The following is a 26,870-nucleotide window of genomic DNA, read 5'->3' as shown; positions in this document are numbered from 1 at the left end:
GTTGCTGGCAAAAAACACGGGACTTTCAGCCAGTTTCGGTAGTTTGCGACTACCAACATAAGCATTGCTTTGTCCCTGCCTCTCAAATTTTTATTTTATACATACATATCCTGCGCTTAGCAATTCGTTGAAAAGCTTTCTTGGCATGTTGCCTGTATCACGTGTAGCAAGTAAATAAACATCGTCCTATGCGCAGGCTTTCCCGCACTAGTCCTCCACTGGTCACGTGGCGAGGCGGGCCGTTCGGGAGCGATGCTGCCGCTCTGCCGCTGCGATGAAATTCCAACTTGCCCGAACCTCGCCGCTAGTGCCGCCGCCGCCGCTCGAAACAGATTTATGCGGCGCGGCGGCAGGATTCGCGAGCATTTTCGCTTGCATGTGAAACAGGCTTAAGCTGCGCTTTAGAAACAGCTCAAGGAATCGCAGTGCGCCTTGTCCAGAAGGCGATTTCAAGGGTCCACGAGATAAGGTGGTTCGCATGGGATGACATATTTGTAAAACGCAAAATTTTCCCCCACTTTCCAGTAGAAAGTGGCCGTTACCAGGTTGCACTGAGCAGATCAGGTGTACAAAGGGCAGTCATGTCAAGATCGTTGCATATAGCACGCTACAGCGAGTATATCATGCTGCCGTTGTGACACACATACGCATGCACCAACCAGACCATTACCTCTGGAGGAATGCTCACCGAACCTCTTAAACATAGGGGGAGTGGGGCGCTTCGACACACACACACACACACGCACGCACACACACACACACACACACACACACACACACACACACACACACACACACACACACACACACACACACACACACACACACACACACACACACACACACACACACACACACACTATTACCCCTGCAAGAATGGAAGAAACTCGCGAAAGGCAACAGAACAGCGGAAAACTGCGGTTTTACGCAATTTTCTGAGGTGCACGGAGCTTCATCGGTTACCATATTCACGCGGATTGGCATCATCCACTGATTACAGCACTCATGCAGACTTCGATCAGAACTAAGCCTGAGGTATATGTGGGAGCTTTGCAGGCACAGCGTGTTCTGGATTAGATCTGTTAATTCCGGCTATTCCAATCGACCAGTGTGCAAGATGAGTCGTGCATGACAAGAGGAAGAAGGTACAAATATCACCTCCATTCCTGAGAAAAAAATACAAAGCGACAAACGTATTCCAGATTTCCTTCTTATCGTCTACAAGAAAAAGACAGGTACACCATCTCACTTAGGAAGTCATTACGGTAACTGCTGAGCTTTTATTGTTATTACCGTTAGAACACTAACTGACGAGTCTCAATCGCACCTCCTCTAGGTACGGAGGGGATGCAGAACAATGTCGTATGCGGAGAAGTCAGAAGAGCAATTAGACAAGCGGGTTCATTTTAAACACTAGTTTTCCTTATGGGGCTCCTTTTTGGGCAGTCGCTGGCCACGGCCATCAAGTAAGAACAAAAGGACAGGCCATTATAAGGTAATTTCGAGAATGTTTTCTATCGTTTTTCATTAGTAAGGCCTGCAGTTAAAGAAACGCCGAAAATAAACGTGAGACTTTGATCCATCCTTTTTAAGCACTTCTTCCCTCAGTGCGTCGCAACAGAACACATTCTTTTTTTCGAATGTGGAAAAACTAAGTATTGGCCGCAGCTCCTGTAGTGATTGCAACATCCTTGTTAGCGACGCCGACGCAAAGAGGTGCACCCGGTGATGAACCTAAGAGTAACACACGAGCTATAGACGAAGCAGTGTGTGAACAGCAACATATAACCACTTATGACCCAGTCGCTTCGTCCGAGCAGCCAAGGCTTGCTTGAGGAACGACTGCCGCAAGAGAGCCATCTTTATCCCTCAGTTAAGAGAAAATAAATAAAAACTCCACGCCTGAGAACGTTCGAACCCTCTTCGTGCCCAGCCCTTAATGCATTCTCATCAAATTAAATATACCACTGGATAACCCTAGGTAAGGACAGGAAACTCAAATTGAGTTTTAACACGTGATTGCTAAAACGGAGAGATGTAACTGATGCAGGTTATGCAGATGAGAACACTTATTGGCGCCAGTGAGTTCACATGAGCTGCCCGCAAGCACACACACACACCACAACACACACAAACACACTGAACTATTTGAAGTTTGGCGGACATAGTATGGAAACTATCAGTTGTCTGAAAGAAACGAAGCGGGGAAAACCTAAGCTTGCTAAGCGGTATTGATTACTTGAAATTAGTTTCGAATGAGCCCTATGCTGTACAGCGAGGTCTGCACTAATAAGCTTTCAGGACAAGGTATCGGATCACTTCACTCGACGACAACCTATCCGAACATGCCGATGCACTACAAATTGCAGGCCATACGCCTCCAGCTTATGTTCTACAGTGCCGCATCCATAGACGCGCGATTCGCATTAAACCTACTGTACCCATATAATTTTTTGAAAGTTTCCGGTTATGTAGTCAAGGTATAGTTTTCGAGCGCCAGAACTGGGCAAAATAAATACGTGACACAGGGTTCGAGGAACCACGCAAGGGCAAACTTACCTCAATTTCCAGAACGTGAGCAGTCTCCGTGGTTTGTTGGCCTCCTATTCGCCTTAATAGGGCTCACCATGACGACAGATGGGCTCGGCAATAAGACAAGCCAGCTCTCATGTGTAGCGGCATTCACTTGCTGGCGCTCGCGGTGCGACATGTTGCCTAAGTGCTTAAAAGATTTCCGACTTCATGTATTCTCCCGTCTCCGTTATTCCTCATCGGTAAGGAGGTGTTATTTGGTGACACATCTGTTAAGTCCTGTGAGTCGATCCATGACGCAGGTGGTTATCACGAGACGGTGTTGTAGGCATTGACGACTACGCGATCGCGCGTTCCTGTTAACATACTTAAGTTCCGTACTCGTGCTTGAGGGAGGGCAACTTGGGCTAGTTGGCGAACGTTCACAGTTGACAAAACTGCGCTAAAGAGACGTGGACATAGAGGACGTGTACCTTTCTTCGTCTTCATCGTTCTAGCAATGGTCAAGTATGGGCGTCTATAGCAGCGCGAGACGGGCCACGGCATCCATTCGCAAGCAAAGTGATGCCAACACACGGGTAGAAAGCGAAGCGCCTTTCAAGCTCGCACAATACCGCAGTACTCGACTACAATGCCGGCTACAGATCAGCTCATCATTCGAACAGCGCGTGTTATTCTGGGGCCGTACTCTCGTAGCCTCCTCCGTTCAATTTTGCATGTGCAGTTTCGTCGCTAGCGGTTATCATCTGCACACGTTGAACAAAACTGCAATTTTCGCAGGGATCTTGTGTAAAATACAAACGGATTCCTTGACGAAACAGAAGCATGTCGATGCACTAAGCGTGATGCCCTTGATCATAGGCTTGCGCGGCGGAGACAACGGTCATCGTGATCTGACGAAACTGTAATCAAATCTCTGAAACGACGGCTCGCGCGCATAGGCGAGAAACTTTGCGCAAGCTTGACCATTTGCGAGCGCTACCAGTCGTACGATCATGTACATACAAATGCTCCACGCGCACTCTCGTTCCGCGAGGTGAACGGCGACGAAGTTCGCGGCTACACTCGCGTCTCGATTCTGACGGGACCGACACACCTGCTCACGCCTGACATTGCTACAGACGCCCATAATCGAGAAAACATTGCTAGAACGATGAATACGAAGAGGTGCGCGCGTCCACTATGACCTTGTTCTTCGGCGCTGTTTTGTCAAGTACGAACCTTCAGCAATTAGCCTAAGTTACCCACCGTCAGGCACGAGGACAGAGCTCAAATATTTAACAGGAACGTGCGAGTGCTTGGCCCTCGATGCCTTGAACACCGTCTGGTGATAACCCCCTGCGTTATGGACAAAGACGCAGAGATGTGCAGTGCCAGTCGGCCGGAGGCGATGGGCTGTTGTGTTCTGGTTCTAGGCTTCGTGGTTCGGTCTCGGGCGTTACACAGAGGGTCGCTTGCCGTCGCCACCGGAGTGCCTAAAACACAACAGGTAACGCGCGCACACACACACCGCACTTCGGTGCGTTCCGCTGCTTTTATGTTCAGAAAGGGTCTTCGTTAAGCGTAGAACCAGCGCGCGAGCTCCAAATGCGGGAGAGATCATCTTTTATTTACGCTAAACCGTTCTTGCGCATAAAACACAGGGCACCTCAAAAGTCGATAAAAGGCGCCACTATGTGTGACTTGATAAAACACGAAAGTCTTCACAGTTTGTTGCTTTAAAATACGTAAAATGATTGTAGAATAATGCAAGTCAGATAACATTTGTGGCGTTGGTGTTGCGTTATGGTCCCAGCTGCTGATCCTCTTCATCGCTGCTAATGACGACTGCTCTCCTGGCCTTGGCTGGCTTGCTAACAGCAGACCGGACTGAAAAGGAAAACACGGGAAAAAAAAAAGACCCTTAACCGCAGCCTAACCACGACACCCGCTTAACACGGGAACGCCACAGCACAGGGTACACATAGGCTGCTACTGCAAATCCCCCCCCCCCCCCCCCCCATTATCATCATGGCCTCACTATAAGCGTAAACGCGATATGCGCTCCCCGAGTGCGCACGATTCAGCAAGTGCGGGGAGCGCGAGAAGTGGCCTTAACTGAAAGGTGGCACACCATGACCACCGTCCGCGCTAATGAGCACGTGGGCAGCGGGAAGAGAACGCCGAGAGAAAGTATGATAAAAAGAATATCATGAAAGTTACAGAAAATAAAAAAGAACGCGACAGTAGCAGGGGAAACACAAAGGCGAGTAAAGACAGCACTAAGTCTATCGAGAATACGCAACGGTGTTTCTTGCATCGGCTAAAACCGTCCTTCCGTTTCCATTACCGACGAATCGGGCATAACTCTTGGCTCGACAGCTTTATACAACGTTCGCACTAAACTATTCTCCTTCCTTTCTATTTCAGTCAATTCAACGCTCGTGTTCAACAAAACTTTCCGCGGTAAACATCGGCCGAAAGAAAAATCGGGCTAACCGAACACTGGCGTGAACCGATCGTCGCACCACCCACCGCCGCGGCGCGAAACGAGTGGAATGCCAAGGGTTCCTCAAAGCGCGCTGCGCACAATCACTCTCGTACACGATCCGCCAGTCATGATAGGCCGCCATCAATACACGCCGCGAAGCGAATGGCGACTGGAGTTGGAAAGTTCCGGAAACTGAGGGGGAAAAAAAACGCCTACGCCCTCGAGCGGCGTAAACGAGGAAAACAGCGTTCTCTCTCGTTCGATACTGGTTTCGCGCGCCAACAGACATCCAATTCGCCGTTTCGCGGTGCTGCTGCTCTCGAATGCGCGAATGGGCTCGTCGGCCAAGTACCCGCTGTAGTACATTCCACGAATGATTTCTGTTAAGGGAGATCGATGCGAGCCAAAGCAGTGTCGCTTTTCGTCGCATCGATGCCACTCTAAACACTCAGCAATTACGCTATGCAACGCGGTCGCCCCATTCTTTCTCACGCACCGGCCACCGTCCGAATAAACTTCTTGGCTATAAAGAAACAATCGTTTCACTCTGGAGGCTTGGCAGTGCGCCCAGTGCCAGCGCGCCACTTATGAGAAGAATACACTAAAGAAATCTACATTACGTGACCGTAGATTCAATGGGCTGGAAGTTCAAGCGTTAAAGCCGAAGCTATGCTTGATGACATCGTCCTCTCGAAGACCACCCTCAATTAAATATTGTTTCAACGGAGCTTAAGAAATTAGGCAGATATAGTGACTTCAGTGCGCAACGTCAAACAAACGCGGCACAGGAACTTGTTAACTATAAAGGAAAACTTAAAACGAAGAAAGCACGAAAAGAAGAGAAAATGAATACACACAAATAAATCTGCGTCGATTATTGAATGGACAAGAGCTACAATAGCACGGTAGCTTTTTGTACACGATGACGCTGTGCTAAGCAGACGAAGTGACAAAAGAGGCTGGCACAGCTAACCAAGCGACAAATCGATCAAAATCGATATAAGCTCAGAGCAATAATGACACGGTCCAGTAGACGCTGCAGCCAGTAACCCAAACACAAATCATGATGGTAAACCCGCAAGAAATTCCCACTATATCTTCATATTTTTGCACCAAACACAAAACGTCATTAACCACAGCTGGTGCTACTAGCTACCTAATAAAACGGCTGCGGATTGTGGGCGATATAAACTAAATAACATGGTAAGACTGCCAAATCTGCAGACTTAACATTTCAATCGGCTATAGCTCAACGAAATGGTAAACAAAGGCGTGATAGCTGTGAACTGCATGGGCTTCTGGGTATGAAATCCCGTTATAACCGACAATCCTTATAAGCAGATATCACTTACACGCTGATACCGGTGAGTGGGATTGTGTATTTACTTCGTTATATGGGATGTTGGAATGCATTATATATTCCAAAGACAAAAACGTGAAGTGGGGAGCTCGGAACGCTACATAAAACGAACATGCTAATAAAAAATAAGGCTCACTGGGGGCGTCTTCTAGGACTTCTGCATCGCTTCCGCCACTGTCGCCCTCAACAACAGCCGATGATCTCTTTCTGCTTTCAGGCACCGTCTCTGGCGAGTCGCTGATGCTACCAGCTCGAGTTGGACTCGCGGAGCTCTTCCTTCGCCCCCCGTCACTCAGTTCCACGTCACTATCACCGTCCAGATCGATGAGGGATCCGGAAGCGCCGTTAAAACTGGCATCACCGTTTGCAACAGTGACGCCCCTGTCAGGGACGTTGGCTCCAGACAAGTTGAGCACGTCGTCCTCGTCGCTGTCGTCGAGTACGACCAGGCGACCGGCCTTGCGCGCTGCTGCACCGGTTCTGCTAGCGGCAGATGTCGCCGCCGCCGGGCTTTCGTCGTCGGCGATCACAACGGGGCCGACGTCTTCGTCGTCGACGCCCACCATTTCGGCACGCTTGGTCGATTCTCGTTCTTCGTCGCTGTCAACGACCAGCGTCGCTCGCTTCCGCTTCTTGGTCGGTTCGGACGCCGAAAGTGGAGGAGGTGTTCTTCCTTGCTCGACATTGCTAAGAGTCGTGCTAGCGGCGGGCGGGCTCGCTGGAAGCTCGCTGCCGCTCATGCCACTGTCAGAACGGTGTTCCAGAGTTTCGACTGTATTACCGATCTCCTCTTCGCTCTCCCTGGTGTCCCGACCGCGAGGCCTTTTCCGCTTCCGCTGGTCCCTGCGGGCGAAACCGACCTCATCGGAGTCTGTGTCGGACAACCTGCGAGTAAACATTGAACGGAACATGGTTCATTCCAGAACCGTTAAGGTAACTACATTAGGCAGAATAGGAGACAGGGTAATTCGGTACTGATTCTCGTTTGAAGGGTGGCGCGAAAACCTACAGAGGACGAAAGATGGAAACACACAATGACCGGACGGAGCGCTGTCCAGTCAGGAGAGCGCTTTTTCCGATCACTTTGCGTTTTTCTTTCATCCGGCATAGAATTTCGCGCTACCCTTGAAGCACGAAAAAGGAAAACTACACGCGACCATTTATGCAAGGCCCCACTAGAAACGTTTCACTCGATGCCAAGTGTTGGCATGAGGTTCACTCTCCTGCTTACTCACCATCAACATATCGTGGCATCATCAGCATCGTGACCAACACCTACGGTCATATAGCGAGGAGCACGGAGCTATACAGTCATTCACATATATAATCTTTCCGAGATATTTCTTGCGGTGTCGACAACGCGTACACGCGGTGCGCTTGATTGAAGATTTTGTTTCCGAATAAGTTCACATAAGTAATTCAGACACAGTAACACTGGACTCCCAACTCGAGGGTTCTTCGAATATGCCAAAAAGACAAACAATATTTATAGCTGTATCAACTTGCACAGGCAGAGGAAGGCTATAGTAGCAATCCGTGGTAGCTGTCAGTGCAGAAATGCGTAAAAAACACACGAAAGAAACAAATAAGAATAAAGAAAAAGAAAACGAATAACGCAGACAGCATTCTGCGTACGTGCGTGCTCTTTTTTTTTTTTTCGTTCTCGTGATTTCGCGTAATTCTGGGCTGATAGCTACAGTGTATTCGCAATTTCACTTTGCACAGAGAAGTACCTTATTAAACTATAGTTTGTTTTATCGTGCTTCCATTATGTAATCGAGCAATGACTTATCGCGTAGAACGACAAATGGAACTCCCAAACCTTAATCTCAGCAGGTAGGATCGTGCTCCTGATGCTATCATGAGGCAAAACGTGAACAATTTGCGAAACAAAAAAAAACAGATATGACGAGAACGTGTGTGCTGCAAAAGACACGGTCAACTGTCGCAGCATCTGGAGTTGAGATTTCGCCGGGCCTGACCGAAGACGTGCATTACTTTGAAGACCTAAGATGGCCAGAAGAGCAATACAGTATCGTACGCGATATACCTAAGGTGAGCACATTAAACGTGCAAAGCTTCTACATCGGCGAGCGCAGAGGGAAGCGTGGTTTCGCACCGAGTTTCATTCCAAACGTTGCACACGATGATGATACGACCTCTGCCTTGATGTGCACCGGAGCACAAAAACGGTGCGACAGGCACGACGCGAGAAGAGCGCACAGTTCTTGCTGCAAAGAACACATTATTGTAAAAAGAAAAAAAAAAGAAATACACAAAAAACGCCCGGTACTAGGAAAACTGGGCGCATCAGACAAGAAACAATGACTACGAAGCAGGAAATGAAAGAGACAGGGAGAGGAGGAGGGAGGGAGAGGGGAACGTAGACGACCTTTCAATTGGCCAAGGCGGACAAGCGCAAGCTGTTCCCACCAGAGCGATTCGGTCACGCCACGGATCACACTGTGCTTGCCTGGCTTGCTCTGCGGAAATTTCGGGCAATCGATTGTAAAATCTCGAAGCAAGTAACCGCCGAGCCTGTTTTTCGGATCGCAATATAAGCCGTGATCCCGACATGGCAGGTGCCAATCGATAAGCCGATGGAGCGCGACGCTGGCGGCATTTGAAAAAAAAAAGGAAGGAAAGAGAGAGAGAGAGAGAGAGAGAGAGAGAGAGAGAGAGAGAGAGAGAGAGAGAGAAAAATGAAGATACAGAAAGAAAGTCAACTATGGGAATGCCGGGAACGCGAAGTAACACTCGCTTCGTCTACGTGTGCTAGTGCGCCTATACGTGTAGGTTATTTGCTCACACAAGCGAAACGAGCAGGTTACTTTGCGTAGCCCAAACACTGCAGCCCATGCGGGGTGTGGAGGAGCAAGGATAACGGGCGCATGCAGCTGCTGCTTCAACGGCTGTTAGGTTCAGTGTTTGATTGCTGCTTTAAAAAACGAAAAAAAAAATCCACGAAGTCGAGCAAGGCTGTATTTGCCGCGAGAGAAGCCGCCAGGGACTCGAGCGAAGACGCCAAGCAAAGGTGCTACTCGTTAAACATGCAAGCAGGACTTCGAGAGCGAGCGCATTATGCTTACATGTTAAACGACCACACGAAAACGATACCCTTGGGATGTTAGAGCGCTTGACAACACTGTGTATCGGGTATGAGTACTTCTACTCACGCGGTTTAACAAAGTTAGGTTAGGTTAGGAGGGAATCCAGGGTCAGCAATTAACATAGCTTGAAGTACTAGACGCGCAGTAAATTGACTTCAAAAAGTAGAAGTGCCCCAGCTACAACGCACTGATTTTCAGTGGTGGTGGTGGTGGTGGTGAATTGTAGCAACAGGCGGGTTTAGCCTGGCGAACAAGGCCGGCAATTGCTCCGCCCGAGCGTCTCGCACAATACCGCTGAAGGATTTCACCATATGTCCATCAAACCGGTCTCTCTTAAGAAATCGATGAGGAGACGTGAAGTTTCTTTGCGGGCTATAACTGATCCCTCGGGAAATATAAGGTCTTGCAGGCGCGCATGCGGAAGGTCCTTGTTTTGCAGATTTTTCAGGAGAGTGTCTCTTTCATCTTGGAATTGCTGGCAGGACCACAAAAAGTGCTCAATGTCTCCTGTCTCGTTGCATGCCGTACAGTTCGGAGAATTGATTCGCCCCGTTTTAAGTAATTTTTCAGATGACCCCTAAATGAATCCCTCAGATGCGCATAGTTGTTTCTTAAAGACGGGTACTGGGAAAAACTGGCGCGTAAGGCCTTGCAAAAAACAACGCATAATAAGTGCGCGGTGACGTTTTACGGACTTCGGGACTGGCGCTTGCAGTACCTGTAAGCTTTACGGGTATGCAAGCTCAGGTGTGCACACCAAGAGCTACCCAACCCGACACGTCTAGCGATCCTCGAAAAATAAACCAAGTTGGGATAGTAAATTGTGCCAAATACCCCAACGCACCATGTTAAATACACACACTGCGAACGCAAGTATTGGCTTAAATCGGCACCAAAGAAAAAAAAATAATTTCGTTTGCATCAGTAAATCCCTCGTCTGGAATACGATAGAAGCCGCTCTTACCATGACGGGACGCTTGGTAAGCTAGGGAAAACGCAAGAACGATATAGATATGGCACCCAACACAGATTTCCAGTTCCCGCCCGTGACGTCATGGCACATCATGACGTCGCTGATCTTGATAGCGTCTGCATGGGTGTAGTCAATTTCTTTTCTGATGACGATGGACTGCAGTGGATTCTAAAAGATCTAAGTTCAGGTTAAACCTAACCAGTTTCAATAACCTTTACTGAGCTACAATGACCCAAATACGAAAGAAAAAAAAAAAAAACTGCTTCGATATCCACGACGTCACATTGACGTACCGGTACTGACGAGAAATTCGAGAAATCCAACTCGACCTTCATTTTCTTTTCAAATAATCAAGATGCTGCCGCGAAATTAACGAACATACAGTCGTAAAGGAATCCTTTATCAGTCTATACTGATCTAGTGTATTTCTTCAGTGTCCCTTTTAAGATTCTATCGAGTACAGAAAGATAACAGTGCTACCTCCAGAAAGGAGGCGTTAGAATATATATAGGACAAATAGATGCAAGCAACAGCTCATCTTGAGTATACTGAAATGTCGAGCTGCCAAACTTTTCAAAACAAGCAATGCCCAAGCTAGTTGTTTTCCTTGCAAGGTGTCCAAAACACCCCACTTAATAAACAAATTCGTATAGTCTGTGCGCAGTGAAAAGGCGCCTTGCAGAAAGATGACAAATGAAAAAAAGAAATAAAGCAGAGAGAAAAAGAATGACCGAGCGTGTCCTCCCACCATATAATATAAGCCAATGAAAGGAAACGCGCGGGACGGCTGCGCCACGTGGTACAGCAGTTGCGCACGGCGTAAAAAAGAAATCTCGCGATAATCCATCATCCGGCCTTGAAGAGATCGCTCTGCGCCTATGGGGAGGCGACATCCGTTACTCTGAAACAAGAAAGTGCCATAAACGGAGGCAAAGCGCTGGAGAAACATGCCTAAGCGAGGCGAGAGGATCCCCGACTCCCACGCGCAGCAAGCCACGACGCTACGTGGCTGGTCTCTACGCTACGAGGCTCGTGTCTACGACAACAACGGGTGGTTGACAGTTTATGGAACATTGGTGGCCGAAAGTTTGCGGAACAGTGGTCGCCGACAGTTTACGAAACACTGGTGGCGGAAAGTTTACGCTACAGTGGTGGCCGATAGTCTACAGAACAGTGGTGGCCGATAGTCTACAGAACAGTGGTAGCCGAAAGTTTATGGAACACTGGTGTCCGAAAGTTGGCGGAACAGTGGCGGCTGAAAGTTTACGGAACAGTGGTTACCGATAGTTTACGGAACACTGGCGGACGAAAGTTTATGGAGCACTGTCGGTGGAAAGTTTATGGAACACTGGTGGCCGAAAGTTTACGGAACACTGGTGGCCGAAAGTTTACGGAACAGTGGTGGCCGAAGTTTATGTAACATTGGTTGCGGAAAAGACTAAACACTTTCCTTGTCGAGAGCGCACAAGAAAAGCGCTACACTGCGCTGGACATAATAAGAAAGCCATTAAAGGCGCTATAGAACGGATGCGAGATTAATGCAACCACCGCTGCGGGTCGCTTAATGGCCATGGCGTACTGCGGCTTAGCACGAGGTCGCGGGTTTGACTCCCGGCCACAGCATACACATTTCGATGTGGCAGGAATCTGAAAACGGTCGTGTACTTAAAATTAGACGCATGTTAAAGAACCTCATGGGGTTGAAACTAATACGAAGCCACCCACACTACGGCGTCTCTAATAGCCCGTGTGTAGCTTTAGGACAATGAAAGGCACAATTATTAATTCAAGAGGATGCCTTCCTTGGCGAGTTACACTGCCACTTTTTCGTAACGAGTATGTCTTTTTCTAACCTATTTCGCGGGCCGGTCCCCAAGATGGTGCAGTCTAAGGCGAGAAAGCTGGCAAAGATATGATATTTCATCTGTAGACCCTGTAAATTATTTGGAGCCGTGATGCCCAGCACGTCTTCCGAAATCCGGTGGAACGCGCGCGCTAACATCGATCTCGAAAGCCGTGCATTCATCTGCAGGCTCGGAACAATCGCAGCCGCGACAGAGCTAACTGGCGACGGCCTTCCCAATGCTATAGCAGACAAGATTACGGAAGCTTACTCTGCCTGGCGCGCTCTCTTCTTCTGCAGAAGCGCTTGTAATGCCTTGCGGTGCTTCAACTTGTTCTTAGGAATCCGCGCACTTGTGGCAGACGCTTCGTGGTCTTCGTCGACGACGAGCAGCGAGGCACCGTCGGAATCGGAGCCATTCGAGTCGAGTTCGGGAGCCGCGTCGTTCGAGGCCGAGCCCACGACCAAGAGTGGGGCACCGTAGTCACCCTCCAGCGCTCTCTTCACGACGGTGACCCGGGAGCTGAGCATGGTGGTTGTCATGTCGGCAGGGATGCGCCAATAGGCTTCCTAAAACACGAAGCAAAGAAGAAAGAAAAATACAAGAACACATGTATGCACACCAAAGCAAGCCACGGTCTGTGAGAAATGTCGCGGTTAGCAGTTCCGGATAAATTTCGACCGCTTCGGAGTCTTTACGGTTCCCTTAGTTCTAAGCACACGAGCGTCTTTCGCATCTTGTCCCCATCGCAATGCTGCGGCGGCAGCATTAAAAGCACTTAACTAATGATTTTGTGCGTGTGTAGAGGAATTGAGGCGTCTCACATCGTGATTAAGCAGTTGGCACTTATCCAACGATGCAAGAATAAAACGACAGTAATAATAATAACATTATCATCATTTCTGTGTCACCACTTCCTCGAGCATAATAGTTCCGCCAAGAAATTAAGAAAAGAAAAAGAAGAAAGAAACAGTTGCCACGGGAAAACAACAAGCAGCGACAAACCAACATTCGGCTGCGGGACGAACGTCACCCGTACCTGTTCGTCCGCAGGTGGCTGGATTCCCATTGTGCGAAGTAAGCTGCAGAAATCGCTGTTCTCCATGGATGAATGGTGCGCCTCGAGGATGGGAACCAGAGGCACGGAGGATGGGTCTGTAGCGCACGCACACACAAACATCTCTTCGTGTTAAAACATGAACTGCCAGAGAACATTAGCCCCCTACAGGGGCACCGAAATCTTAGCACATGGCTCATTCACGCCCGCGACGCAAGGAGCAAAAAAGATGGCGTTAACGCCGCAATACACTTTGTCGGTCCCGCGAGGTGATTAACGCAGCGCAAAGATTAGTAATCGAGGCTGGTTGCCAAAATAATGCACTGAGCAAACGTCTATATATGTTTAAAAAGAGAGAAAGGACTTTTTAAGTCACGGCAGCAATTTAACAACGAGAACTGGCTCAGTAGAGAAAAAAAGAAGGACCAAACGGCAATAAAGGAGAGAGGCAACGCGACTGCAACCATACCTCGCTATGGAAAATTAGTTCTGCCGCTTGATGAGATGGAAAAAAATTCATTCACACCCACAAGACAGGTATATATATAATCTGCCATAGGCAACCCTTAAAAAATTTGGTGCAGCTAAAAACACCTGAATGTATGTATGTATGTATGTATGTATGTATGTATGTATGTATGTATGTATGTATGTATGTATGTATGTATGTATGTATGTATGTATGCATGTATTAAAATTAAATTGTGGGGTTTTACCTGCCAAAACCACTTTCTGATTATGAGGCACGCCGTAGTGGAGGACTCCGGAAATTTCGACCACCTGGGGTTCTCTAACGTGCACCTAAATCTAAGTACATGGGTGTTTTCGCATTTCGCCCCCACGTAAATGCGGCCGCCGTGGCCGGGATTCGATCCCGCGACCTCGTGCTTAGCAGCCCAACACCATAGCCACTGAGCAACCACGGCGGGTGTGTGTGTGTGTGTGCGTGTGCGTGTGTGCGTGTGTGTGTGTATGTATGTATGTATGTATGTATGTATGTATGTATGTATGTATGTATGTATGTATGTATGTATGTATGTATGTATGTATGTATGTATGTATGTATGTTACTACACGAAGGCACAGTGCTAAAAATAGAACGTTCGCTTCATTAAATGCTATCCATTCTTTTTTGGCATTCATCTTCCGACCGTCTCCTACTACATTCAATCGCACATCCCCTTAAATTTCTCCTGCTGTCCTTACAGCTCAAGGTTTCGGGTAGGATGTTTACGCCAAGATTTAACGCCCGATGGATACCGCGACATCCTAACAGAAAATAGTGACCAGTATCTATACCTTTGACGCGTGTACTTGTTTCTCGGGTGACCGCTTTTCACCGGTTAACAGATGTTAAACTTTATCGCTCAGCGCAGGGCGCGTCTGCATCTTATCGAAAGTTTCTAGAATGTTGGACGCTGTTCACCGAACCTTGTGAAATGTGATTGTGTACGCGACGCGAATTGCGTTGTACTTTCTGGAAGACACGCGGGCTCCAGCGATTAGTGTGGAACCTTCGACGACTCAAGCATAAAAGCCGACGCTCTTGACCCGGCGATCAGATTTTGGACGAGCGCCGACTGTGTTCGCCGTTATCGTTGTGCTTTGGATGTCACTTGCATTGAGGGGCACAATTTTGTCCAATAAAGAGTTCATTTGGTCATTCGCAGTTTTGCTACCGTGTTCTTGACCGTCGCTACAACGTCACACCATTGCCAAGCGTTATGCGCTAACGGCCTTCACCTCGCATTTCCCCCATAAATCTGTGCTTTCTGACACCCTGATCAGGCTTCAAATAGTAGGGTATAGTGACATCTGAATTTTCACACGAATTTTCACGACTTCGAGCTCTTTATAACTTCAATGTCCAAATCCAAAACAAGGCGAATTTGTGCGAGAAAGAGGTTCCCAAACTAAACTTAAGGAAAAAGAAAAGACGGCAAAAGAAAAGAGGAGGGGGGGGGGAGGCTCACCTTCCGGGTCCCAGTCCTCCAGCGCGTCTTCCAGAGAGGACAGCAGCCACTCCAAGCTCTCCTGGCAGCCTTCAATGGACCGAACAAAAGGTAAACGCTAGTTAGCGCTGCTATGAAGACAGGAAGAAAATTTTCTGATTGCAATGGGTGAGGACAGGCTTACCTGCCTCCGCCAGATTGGAAAGAACGGTCCTGAGTTCTTCTGGTGATGTAGCAACTTCTGTCCGAGGTACGGTGCGAAAAGTAGGCGCGTCTTTAGGAGGCCGGATCGGTGCGTTCTTCGGTGTACGGCCTGCATTCTTCTTCTGCTGAGCTGGGCGCACAGGTGCTTCGCCGCTCTTGAACAAACCTTTGAACGATCAAAAAAAACAACAAAATGAAGCAAGGAAATAGGCGACAAATTAGAACAGGAATGGAAGCGGGCAAGGAAGTTCTGGAGCAGCTCTTGGAGCCGCAAATTTGGCCCTGTGGAGCAGGTTTGGAGCAGGAATTCTTCGTTTCGGAACTGAAGATACGCTTTTGGGGGCGTGCTAGGTAAAGATCAACATGAGTGAAACACAGACGAATCATGAAAAGATGTTCTTTGTTTGACTTTGCAGAACACTATTAGGTTACGGCGGATCAGTTCTGCGGAAGCCAGCAGGATGGAGGAATGTTCACCAAAGAAAAATAAAGTGATAGACCCGACAAAGGACACGCTTATGCGTTCCTTGGAAACCACTATTAAGTTACATACTAGGCGTGCCAACTAAGTGTGGCCAAGAAAAAACAAAAAAATAACAAGGCGCTTACACGAACAGCACCCATCGTAGGCCTTTGTTAGTGCTAGTCAACAGTTTCCTTTTTCGTTGTTCTCAGACAACTAATATTTAAGTTTAATTCGCTAACATTAATTATCTCACTTATTGGATAAGGATATTGGATAATGAAAATTCTAGGTTGTTCCAAGTCCAGTTATCGCTGATGTTTCAACATGCTCCACAAGTTTTCACCGACACCTCGTCAATTAGATCAGTTTTTAAAGTTAGCTAAGTAGATGTATTCGTGCAAAATAGACAAGGATGACCACGTACAACACCCACCAACACAGAGTGAACGCCTTTCGTGTAATGCCCCCAATGATGTTTTTTTAAATTCTTGGTGACATTCAGTTGGCATAGCAGAGTACCATAGAATAAATGTGAAGTTATTGCGTTAAGCAGTGCATGCTTGCCAGTATTCGACATAACTTGGCAAAAAAAAAAAAAAATAAGAAGTTCTGACATTTATGCGACGAATAAAGGGGGAAAAATCGTTAAGTAGCTTTCCTATCAGCAACGCCGACAAATATCTTGCACAACCTCGATGTTTAAGGATGCCCTATAAAGTCAACGTAAAATGGCGACCGATATTATCAATGCCAAACAATGGTTTCTTAAATTTTTTTCCCACTCAATCTGTGCAAGTCGCGTCGTGAACATCATTGCCGCGAACTCAATTTCTGTCGTTCGCGTATTCCCCGACTCTTTACGACCGCCATTCGGCCGCTACGGTGAGACTAAAACAGAAACTATACATCCTCGCTTTGCATTTTGCGGCGGAAGAAGTAAGATATTGTATGATGTGGGTTGCAGAGAATACAGAGCACCCGGAGCGAAAATTTCAGCTATGATTACGGTTGCCACTGGATATTTCTGGTCAAGAAGTTTCACGCAAGCAAGCAGCTCGTTTGTCGGCGTGCCGCACTACCATTCCGGTGACCGGACGTGGTGCACGACATACATTTTAACGTTACACGCATGGTGTTGGCCATTATTCGACGCAGATTTACCTATGGGGGGCACAGGCGAGCCCTGAAGTGAACACTAACTTCATTCGAAGAATTCGAAGTTAGTGTTCTTAAGCACTCCATAGTGTCTAACTGCCCGTTCCACTCTCTTTTTATCCCGCTTAACATTCCCCCCGTGTAGGGTAGCCAATTGGAACTTTCACCTTTGGTTAACCTCCCTGCCTTTCTATGCATAATTTCTCTCTCTATCGAAGTTAATTGTTCTGGCTCAAGTTGGTGCAGCTCGGCGGTTTGGCCCAAGATGGCGCGATTGGCGCAGCACTTCCATCCCTACATTTAACATCACCAGGTGCAGGTAGATCGTGGGGCCTCATCGCGAACGCGATAATCGTGCGAGTGAATGGTGGCGACCGCACAGTGTTCTGCAAGCATAAAAGCGCTGCGATGTACCAACTACGAATTAAAAAAGAAATTCCGGGGCAACAATTCGAATACGGGTGATGGCGGGCGTCGTCACTCGGATTCAAACATCTTTTGACGCTTGCGTGGTCGTGTAGGCAGGCAGGCGGCAAAGGCCGATTACCGGATCCAAGGGCAAATACCAGATCTTGTTACCGAACTCGTGTCACTGTGCCTACGTATTAATGGACGAGCGCAACAAACCTGAAAAGATATTTTTTCTTGTCGAGTTTCGGCTTCGAGTACGGAATTTCTTCCTACATGTCTTCGGCCAAAACTGTGCGACAGGCAGCAAACGACACTTGTTGAATTAGAGCGGGAATTGGGGACGACGAAGAAGTCTGGCGCGCGGCTCGCATTCTTTGAAAAAGCCCGCTCAGAGGAGAATGACCGATGCAATATCTCCGGCTGCACCGGTATTACGCAGCTAACGTAGAGTAAACACATTTACACCTCTTCTTTTTTCACATCCGACAAAAACTGTTTGTACAAGTTCCACACGAAGCCACAGGCGGTTTGAGGTGAAGCACTCTTCCAGTAGGCTCATCACGAATTACCGCGCACACCGGGACAAAGACAGGATTAGACTAGGACTCCCGGTGTGCGCTGTAATTCGCGGCAACACGGAACACCAGCTAGCCTGGTCTCAAGCCCCTTGTCCCAGCTTTGTGTTAGGTGTGGCCCGCCTAAGAAAATGTTTTCGCAAAATGTACGTATATTTTCTTTTCGCTGGATATGTCGATTTTCGGCGTATTTTGCGCATTTCGATGGAAATCATTTGTTTGCGGTAGTTCTACATCTCATATTACGAGAAGCTCTAGATCGGACGCTCCTATCTATAAATACATGGGGATGGAGAAACCGTTTTCCCGCAGCAACTACTGTACCAGCTTTGATGAGGTTTGTTCCATTTAGAACAAGGAAAAATCCATTGACTGTAGAAGCAAATTTTTGTGTAGGCCATCAACATCTTTCCCAAAACATTTTGAATATTGCAATACAAATAAATAAAACCATCAAGTTGACAAATTTCGGACTCCGTAATAAAAAAAATGCAAAGACACTACAACTCTGTAAACGGCATCTAATAATACATCTTAAGCGGACGAAAGTGACGCGTGATACATGGCTCTGAAATATACCACCACTTTTTGAGTAAACGCCGTAAACAATGTAACACGTTCACGTAGCCAGCAAATTCACTATCAAATATGCCCGTTTTAGATGCTCTAACGGATGCAGTTTACAGAAATGGGATACCTGATTTTGGTACAGAGTTGCGAATTTTGTAAACGTCGTACTTCAATATTCTTGAAGCTTCTCAGTTTTCGGAAATTTTCGATAAAATTTCAAGCCCCCATGACAAGATTCTGTTTCCAAACGTCACTAGAATATAGCTTTGTCTCTAAAATGCAACAAATTCCGTTCAGATCTGTCTGTCAGTTGTCCCATCAAAGCATTTCTGCGTTTGACGAGTGCTCTAATCGGAGCTGCCCGCGAGCTATAAAGCACGATTGCGAAATCACACTATCGGGCTCCAAATAATTGACGCAACGTCAGCTATCGCACGAACTCAACATACAAAAAAGAATGTCCGAAACTAGCGCTAGTGCAAGTGTCTTCGCGCAAAACCATAGCTGGCGATACATTAGCGCCACCCCAGTCAAGCGTCGCGAAGTTCGGTTACCATGGCAGCGTCCTGAACGACGAGATGCGACGTCCGCAGAGGCCCTGGCTAAGACTGCGCAGTGCCATACGCATAGCTCATAAGCAGCGCTAGCCGTAAAGGAGACCACGCGGGATCGCGCGCGCCCTGGCACCGCTCGTATATTGTCCTAGCACGGCTACGCAGCTCACGGTAATATGTCGCTAACATACGCCCAACGAAAGATTTCTGGAGTGCAATATCGTAACCTCGTACAGGGACAGCGAGCGCATCAGGCACTGACTGCTAAAAGCAGAAGTGGAATACTTCTGACCGCAAGCCCCCATGCTCCTACAAGTACAGTCTGCAGCAAAAGTGTAAAGACCACCATCCTCCTCCCCGGAAAGGGAATTCTGCAATTTGGTGCTGCCCTCGCCGACAATCGGCTGCTGAAGAACATGATACACTATACTTTTTGATTTTATTAAACTTTAATTTAGTTCACGAGAACCGGCGACAGCAGCGCAGCCATACTGGTGCCGGCACGCTTTTAGCGACAAAAGTTGAGAAAGTTTGCACTGTTGTGTCAGACAACATCTGGTGATATTTCCAGCGGCAATGCTACCTTCAATGCCGTGTAGACATGTCGCAAGGACAAAGCTTTTCATTAGCGTCATGGCGACAACTGACGCCCTCAGAACACAGGAACTGCGTAACAAAAGCGCTGAGGACGATCCGCAACAGGTTGCCGTATATTATACCAAACCCCTGCAACCACGCGACACGTCCTTTGTGATTGCTCTCTATATTTGGGCACGCTGAGCTGTTCCGCAGCCATCTCTGTCCTGCTTAATTGAATAACTTCGCAGGGTGAGCTACTTCATGTGGTTCAGCTCTTCTTGGGACATCTCCGCTCTTCGTTTTTAACTCGAGATCTGCACGATTCAGTGACAATAAATCAACGGTGTTTTTGTTTGAGCATCTATTGGCCTCGGGGAACGTCAGCACTTTCCCACATTCACAGATGAAGCGTAGTTAGAGCAGTACTATAGAGGCAAATGGAAAGACGCTGTTGAAATGAACATCAATATGTGAAATCCATCACTAGGTACTAGACTTATGCAAAAAAAAAAAAAAGACTGGCGGTTACCAAAAAAGGCAATCCAATTAAAGAACACCGTATTTCGTCAAAGCTGGTGACAGTGCTAAAATAACAGTTAAGCCAAGCCCACTATGAGCTTACGCAAGGTACAGCCTCCCGCTTGCGGAGTTTCCAATCTGTGCGCAACTTGTTCTAGCCGAGATTTATTATTATTAGCCCCAGCTCTGCAATCCTAAGCTAACGTCTAAATTACCTAACACGAACAAATTTTGTTGGCCACATCATGCAACAATGAGTATTCACGAGACCGAGATATTTAATAAAGTGGTTGACGGTTTGCTATAACCACGGCACTACGCTCGTAAAACAACCTCGTTACGCCCCCGCTATATATATAATGCAGGGGTTACAGCGCTTTTGGGTTGCATGTTCGATTTGCGCTTCGCTACATAGTATATACGAGCGGGTCGGCCTAAATGAAACTTCTATTCTGGCCGTGACGAAAGTGGACGGAAAAAGCCCAACCACGTGCGGTGCCGCGGGGTCAGCGCGCTCGGCCTCGAAAAGTACATAGTAGTTCGATGCAGCCAGTGTGGAACTGCGACCACCCGCATTTATCCCAGCGTTACGTTGTCTAGCGCCGTTAAGGCTGCGTTTGCGAGATTCATTCATAGACAATAGAGAAATCGGAAGTCGCGCCCGGGTCACGTGCAACTGTCGTTAAGAATTTGCACATTTCAGTAGGACAGTACTGAATAAGGAAAGCATGCAGAAATGAACACGGAACGATGTAAATTTTCTTTTTTCGCACAGTCTTGATGATTTCCGTTTTATTTCGGACCGTCATTAGTCCGTCCAGTTGAACGTTAAACATCGTTCAGACTATTCCCTTTAGAAAACAAATAGCCGCAATCAGCTTGAACAGCAACGGCCCAGAAGCGTCGTTGGTTCCAAAGCGTGTCTCGCGACGGCTCGTTTCCGAACTTGGCCGACCTTGGAGAAACAGCTTGCATGTGCGGCGCTTGTTCATTCGCGGCCTCACTATAGGTGCTCTGAACTTTGCGCGATATGACGCATATAACTTGCACTCGAGCTTCTCGCCAAACAGAAATGCCTCTGCGAAACGCAGCGCGACCCAAGCTGGGTCCTCTAGCGTTCGCGCGCACTCGCTCGAGTGGCCAGACGTCGACAGTTGGGTGCAATTTGTCCTCCCCACTCGCCTTTCGGAGTTGGCGACTGCCAAGCGGCCGCTGAACGGGTCCGAAAGCAGTTCGAAAGGAGCACGCGGCGCTGTCGATGCTCTCTAATGGGCTTTCACTCTGCGCCCGGCAGCGCGCGCGCTTCGCATCGACAAATGCGTGCAGCACGCGCGTAGCCTTATGACGATCGTTCGAAGAAGCTTCGTCCGGCCGTTGCGCAGGAGGACGCACTGCTTTTAAGCGGGCGGGAGATGTTTTGAATCACTTGATCGCACACCCCGTACTATTAGCACAATTTTAGACGCGGGCAATCGCGAAATTAACTCCAATGCAATATTTGGTTTCCACGTTCACTCACATTTAACAATGGCTTAGTTCACGCTACAAACTGTACAGAATCGGGACTATACGCCATGCTTGGAGATCAGCTACGGAGCGACTGCACGTCGGTGCTCTATGTAGTAACCCATAACAGGCATTCTGATTAGTTACTCCTCGTTCGCATTTGCTATGATAATAACAAATTCGAAGAAATGATAAGTTATGATAGATGTCATGCACGGGCGACTGTTTAACGGACTATTCAAATTAAGTGAATAAAATGCGAGCACAGCCACTGCAGGTGGTCCCAGCGCGACGTCACCAAAATTGATCGTACTGATACAGTTTCCCGCAATCAATGCTTTCTTTATTCGGCGCCATAGATACGGGTGACCAACTGTTTTTAGTGAAAACCGGCATCGCGAAAAAAGTAATGGAGAAAAAATAAGTTTCGCAATCGGGCTCTCATCTACACACGGCTGCTCCTAAGACAATGCTCGGAATAGGTGCACAGAGACATATTTCGGCCAGTGACTTGACACACACACTCGAACGCTGTAAGAGCTGACCAGAGCAAACGCTACGGTTCAAACTGTACTGCACGGAACAAGCGGGGTTCAAGCGGGAGGCTCAGCAAACCACTCTCAGGACGAGCTCGATTGCGCGAGCATTTGCTCGCGATCGGCAGCCTGCAGAAAAAGGCGAGAAGTTCATTTGTCAAGAGGGGAAAAAAAAAAGAGAGAGAGAGGGCCGGTCTGCCAACTCGCTGATACATGACTATCTGACGGGGCGATCAAGTTCGGCCAGGCTCGAAGAACAACGGTCTCCGTTACCCGTACCCGCCGCGCTGATTGAGAAAGCGACTCGCTCCGAGCGGGTAAGGTACCGACGCTTTTACTGGCTTTCAGAGGGCTATCGTGTTGCGCAAACACACCAGTGTAGTACCACGCGGTCCCGAGCCAACGCGAGCACGAAATTCCGACAAGAAAGTAGTAATGAGACGCAGGATTTCCTCATCTCCCAACCATCACTGCGCCAGCTGAAGAGAGAGCACAATGCATGGCCCGTTCCACTTGGTGTTTGGTGGCTTTACAAAAGCCGGGTCAAATGCCATCATTAAAACAATTCACATCCGAAATCAACGCTGGGGCTATGAGAGACACCGTAATGGGGCCCTCCCGATTAATTTGGACCGTCTTTAACGTGCATCTAATCCTAAGAACGCAGGCGTTTACTGATTTCGCTCAACCAAAATGCGACCGCCAAAGTCGGGAATCGCACCTGCGACCTCATGCTTAGCTGCAGAAAAACCACCATTGAAAATTATAAGAAACACAGGCACCTGGCTTTGTACGGAAGTCGCAGCAGGCAAAATAAATGTCAAATAACGTCGCTTAGGCATGCTTTAGCGCTCGTAGCCGTTACGGTTACAAAAGCATAATACGCATATTCATTAACAGTGTGAGTTCGCAGCAATGTATTCTTCTTCTTCTCCTCTTTGGTTAAAGGGGCTTGCGGTGACATGACTGATATATCAGCTTTTATTCCAGAACATTAGCGCCCCCTCTCATTGTACCCACGGATGTCTCCAAGGGCGGAGAGCCAAATATTTGACGAAATCTGTTGCTCAGCTTTCTTCAAACAGAAGCCGTGCTTCCATCGAGAGAACATACTTTGACTGCTCTTAAGCCACAGAGTCTCCTGCACCAACCGCTCTCAATACCTGAACGAAATTCGAAAATAGCGGGACTGTAGGATGCACGTCGTCAGGATCGGAGCGGCCACTTCTCCCCCCGCTGTCCTGACGTGGAGTCCAATGCGGTAGGGAGCGACGTAGCAGGTCGGTACCAAAACATGGCAAATACAGATCAAACGGCGGCACAGCAGAACCGAGTGATATCGAACAGCGAGAGCACAGCAGCCCCGTAGGTAACAGAAAGAGGACAAGAGCCCATCTCATCCAGTAGAGCTTCCGATTTTCATGAAAGTGACATGAAAGTGAGCTATGAAAGTAAGCGACATGAACGTGGGCGACATGAAAGTGACACGAACAAAGGATATGCATAATTTTGTTGGAAAACACTGGCTCGTTAAAACACACTTGTGACCCAACCAGCCAGTAAACGTGAGGTCCTTGGGAGAGAGAGCACTATGAAAAGATCGTGAGAAAGACACCAACTGAAGATCATTTCGATCTCCCCGGTGTGAGTTTCGGTGCCAAATCTTTGGTGTCGTAGAAACAGGCGCGCCAAGCACATTCAAAAGTGACCTTGCCCGCCAATTTTCCCCTCCAGAAGCGCAACAGAATAATGAGTAAAAAACTATGAATGAAACATGCAGTGATTAGAACATGTCTGACGAAACTCGAAGGCAATTAGCAGCGGTAATTTAAAAAGAAGAGGGAAGCTAAGGGATAGCCAGAGACAATCAAACGTGCACGAGGACAGATAAGAGATAAAGTTAAGCACGCACGCGGCCTTCGCACTTACCACGCACGTAAGCGCACACAGTACAGCTTCATTAGCCGCGCTCGAAAGAGAAGGCAGGGGGAGAAAGAGAGAAAGAGAGAGACAGCGAGCGAGCGGAAGAGAAATCGCAGCCCGGTGCACCGCACACACGCCGAAACTGAGCTCCGTTTCGATTTATCACGCAAGAACGCGTTCGCGGAATCTAAATGGGGCACGATAATTTCGATTAATTAAAACTCGCTAACGGCTGCCGCGATTTCCGGGACCGCGCTCGCAGGGTTCGGGCATCCGAGGCGCCGCCGTGCCGCTTCGACGGATCGCGCAGCCGCTCGAATCGGACCCCGGAGGCAGCGAGCCGCGCAGAGGGAGAGGGCGCAAGAGGCGCGGAAAGGCTTAGGCCGGGGACGCGTAGGGGAGGGCGAGGAGTGTCCGGGTCGAATAGGAGACAGCCAGACAAGCCAAGGCCCCGGGGGACTCGATCTGTTCGCAGCACAGTTCCCGGAGGAAATAAAAAAAAAAAGGGGGGGGGGGAGGGCAACGGTCCGTATTCACACGTTCAACTCTCCCGCCTGGCCGGCGTTTGCGCCAGAGGTGTCACGTAACTGGCCGTTGGAGGCACGACGAGCCGACATGGAGCAAAAGTGGCAGCTAAGGCGCGCGCATGCGTCAACGCTGACAGCAACGCCCGACAGCGCACGCCCGACGCTTAGCATAGTACGAGCGCAGGCCCCCGGGGGGCGCGGCTATAGGGAGTGCTTAAATAACGTGGTTAGGCTGCAGTAGGTGCGTTCGTGGCCAAAACAAGTTTGAGTCCGAAAGTGGCGTGCGTGCTAGTGGGTTCTTTCCTCAAACGTGGTTATTGCGTTTTCCGAACTAAGCAACTTTGATTCACCTCAATCGCCAGAGACAGCAGTTCAGGTCGTGCACTATATATAGCTGTCTGCGCATTCGCAAGGCTTGCTTAACCCTCCTACATTTGCTGTTTGCTCGGGAGCGAAGTTTGTACGGCGGAGCACTCGTTTAAATTGAAGCCCTCGCCAACGCTACACTTAGGCTTTGTCAGGTTAAGTTAGGTCACGTTAGCATTGATTCGTGGCAACTGACTTTTCTGAGGAGAGAAAACAAAGCCTTACAAAGAACTCGCGGCTATATCCCCGACCAGCAGATGGGTGGCGTAGCCATCATATAGCGACACCGGCGGAGGGAACTCGGCTTATGCCAACATAAAAGTGACTATCGCATAAGAACTGCGACTGCGGATACAACTTTAACGTACGCATCGTCAGAGGAAGTTCATAACGTGCGGGCACAGAATTACCAAGCCACGCGCAAACGACATCGTTTTACTGCATCGAGCAACGAGGTAAGGCGGACAAATGGTGCACCCAGGTCGACGGGGTGGGCAGCTACGAAACCGTCGCAAGAGAGCCTGTGGAAGGGAGTGCTCCTTCACAGCCGGTAAGTCTCGTATTAAGGCAGGATTTACTTGAAGGTGCGGCAATATACGGGACGGGAGCCAAACAAAAAGCAAAAAAAAAGGAAAGAATGAAAAGAAAACGGTCTCCTGTACGAAACACCACGGGCAACCGAATACGTAGGCGACGTAAACGCAATAAACATTTTCACTAAATGTAAGCATTTGAGCGTTCAGGCAGGCTCACACCGCTACAAAATCGTTCGAGGAGAGCGCAAGCTGCCGCAGCACGCAGAGAAAAAAAATCTACGCGAGAGCAGGCGCTTGGGGGGAGAGCATCCAGTAGTTCAGAAGAGAGCACGTGGAGGTTATGCCCGCTACGTAACGCTTGCAGGTTCGGCGCGAAAACCAGGGTCTCAGTGTACGCCCGGAAGTACGTTTCGAACTCGAGTAACGGCACACCATGTTTGATTTGAACTTGGGACGCGACGCTTAAGTCTCCTTTTACGCCATAATGGCCCTAATGGCCCTAAAAAGAAAAAAAAAACAAACGCCTAAAATAAGAAAAAAAAAAAACTACGGAAGCGAGTCAGTGCACAGTCATGCGACTGGGTTGAAAGGAATTCGGGTCAAAACAGGCGAAGACAGCTTAAAAGTGCGCTGGCACCTGATTGCTTTTGCCTCCGGCAAAGCCGACACTAAGGGTCTTCTATTTCCCGAGGTCGCGAGCGCAAACACTAGTCCCGAGACGGAAATACTTCGGCTTCGACAACGACAGCACGACAAAAAAAAAAAAAAATGTGGAACAAATATGTGATCGGAAGAGAAAACTACGAGTGCGCGTCTCGACGAAAAAGACGATTGTGGGCCGAGTGAGGAGGCAGTGAAGGAGGACGGGAACGGAAGCTTCTGGAGGGAAATACGCACTCGTGCGACCAATGAAAGAAAGCGAGAAACACAAGAAAAGGAAGGGTGGTTAACCAAACGCCCTCTCCACTTTGCTACCCCGCATTGGGCCGGGAAAGAGGAAAACGTAATGTGGCGCAGGACGTCGGTGCCATGCGGCGCTGGTACCGCAGGCTGCTACTGCTGCTTGCTGGCTCAGGCAGCATATGTATGCGCTGCGAGTAATGTACTGCTTTGCTACATTACTCGCAGCGCAAAACTCGAATGAC

The 26,870-nt window shown here is 48.5% G+C and overlaps 1 protein-coding gene across 1 annotated transcript in view; it reads right to left on the bottom strand.

Moving 5' to 3' along the window:
* Positions 1 to 4,126: 4,126 nt before the first annotated feature.
* Positions 4,127 to 26,870, bottom strand: part of timeout (circadian regulator timeout) — a 325,432-nt gene continuing 302,688 nt past the window's right edge. Inside the window, exons 23-28 of the mRNA XM_075693090.1 lie at positions 15,483 to 15,668; positions 15,320 to 15,388; positions 13,329 to 13,444; positions 12,560 to 12,858; positions 6,499 to 7,247; positions 4,127 to 4,401 (exon numbers count right to left, since the gene is read on the bottom strand). Of these exons, the coding sequence (XP_075549205.1) occupies positions 4,316 to 4,401; positions 6,499 to 7,247; positions 12,560 to 12,858; positions 13,329 to 13,444; positions 15,320 to 15,388; positions 15,483 to 15,668 (1,505 nt within the window). The 3' untranslated portion in view covers positions 4,127 to 4,315. The remainder of the gene's footprint in view (positions 4,402 to 6,498; positions 7,248 to 12,559; positions 12,859 to 13,328; positions 13,445 to 15,319; positions 15,389 to 15,482; positions 15,669 to 26,870) is intronic.

This window comes from Dermacentor variabilis, chromosome 5 (assembly GCF_050947875.1).
Source record: "Dermacentor variabilis isolate Ectoservices chromosome 5, ASM5094787v1, whole genome shotgun sequence".
NCBI lineage: Eukaryota > Metazoa > Arthropoda > Arachnida > Ixodida > Ixodidae > Dermacentor > Dermacentor variabilis.
Note: the sequence above shows the minus strand (reverse complement) of the source record. Positions and strands in the feature narration are given on the sequence as shown.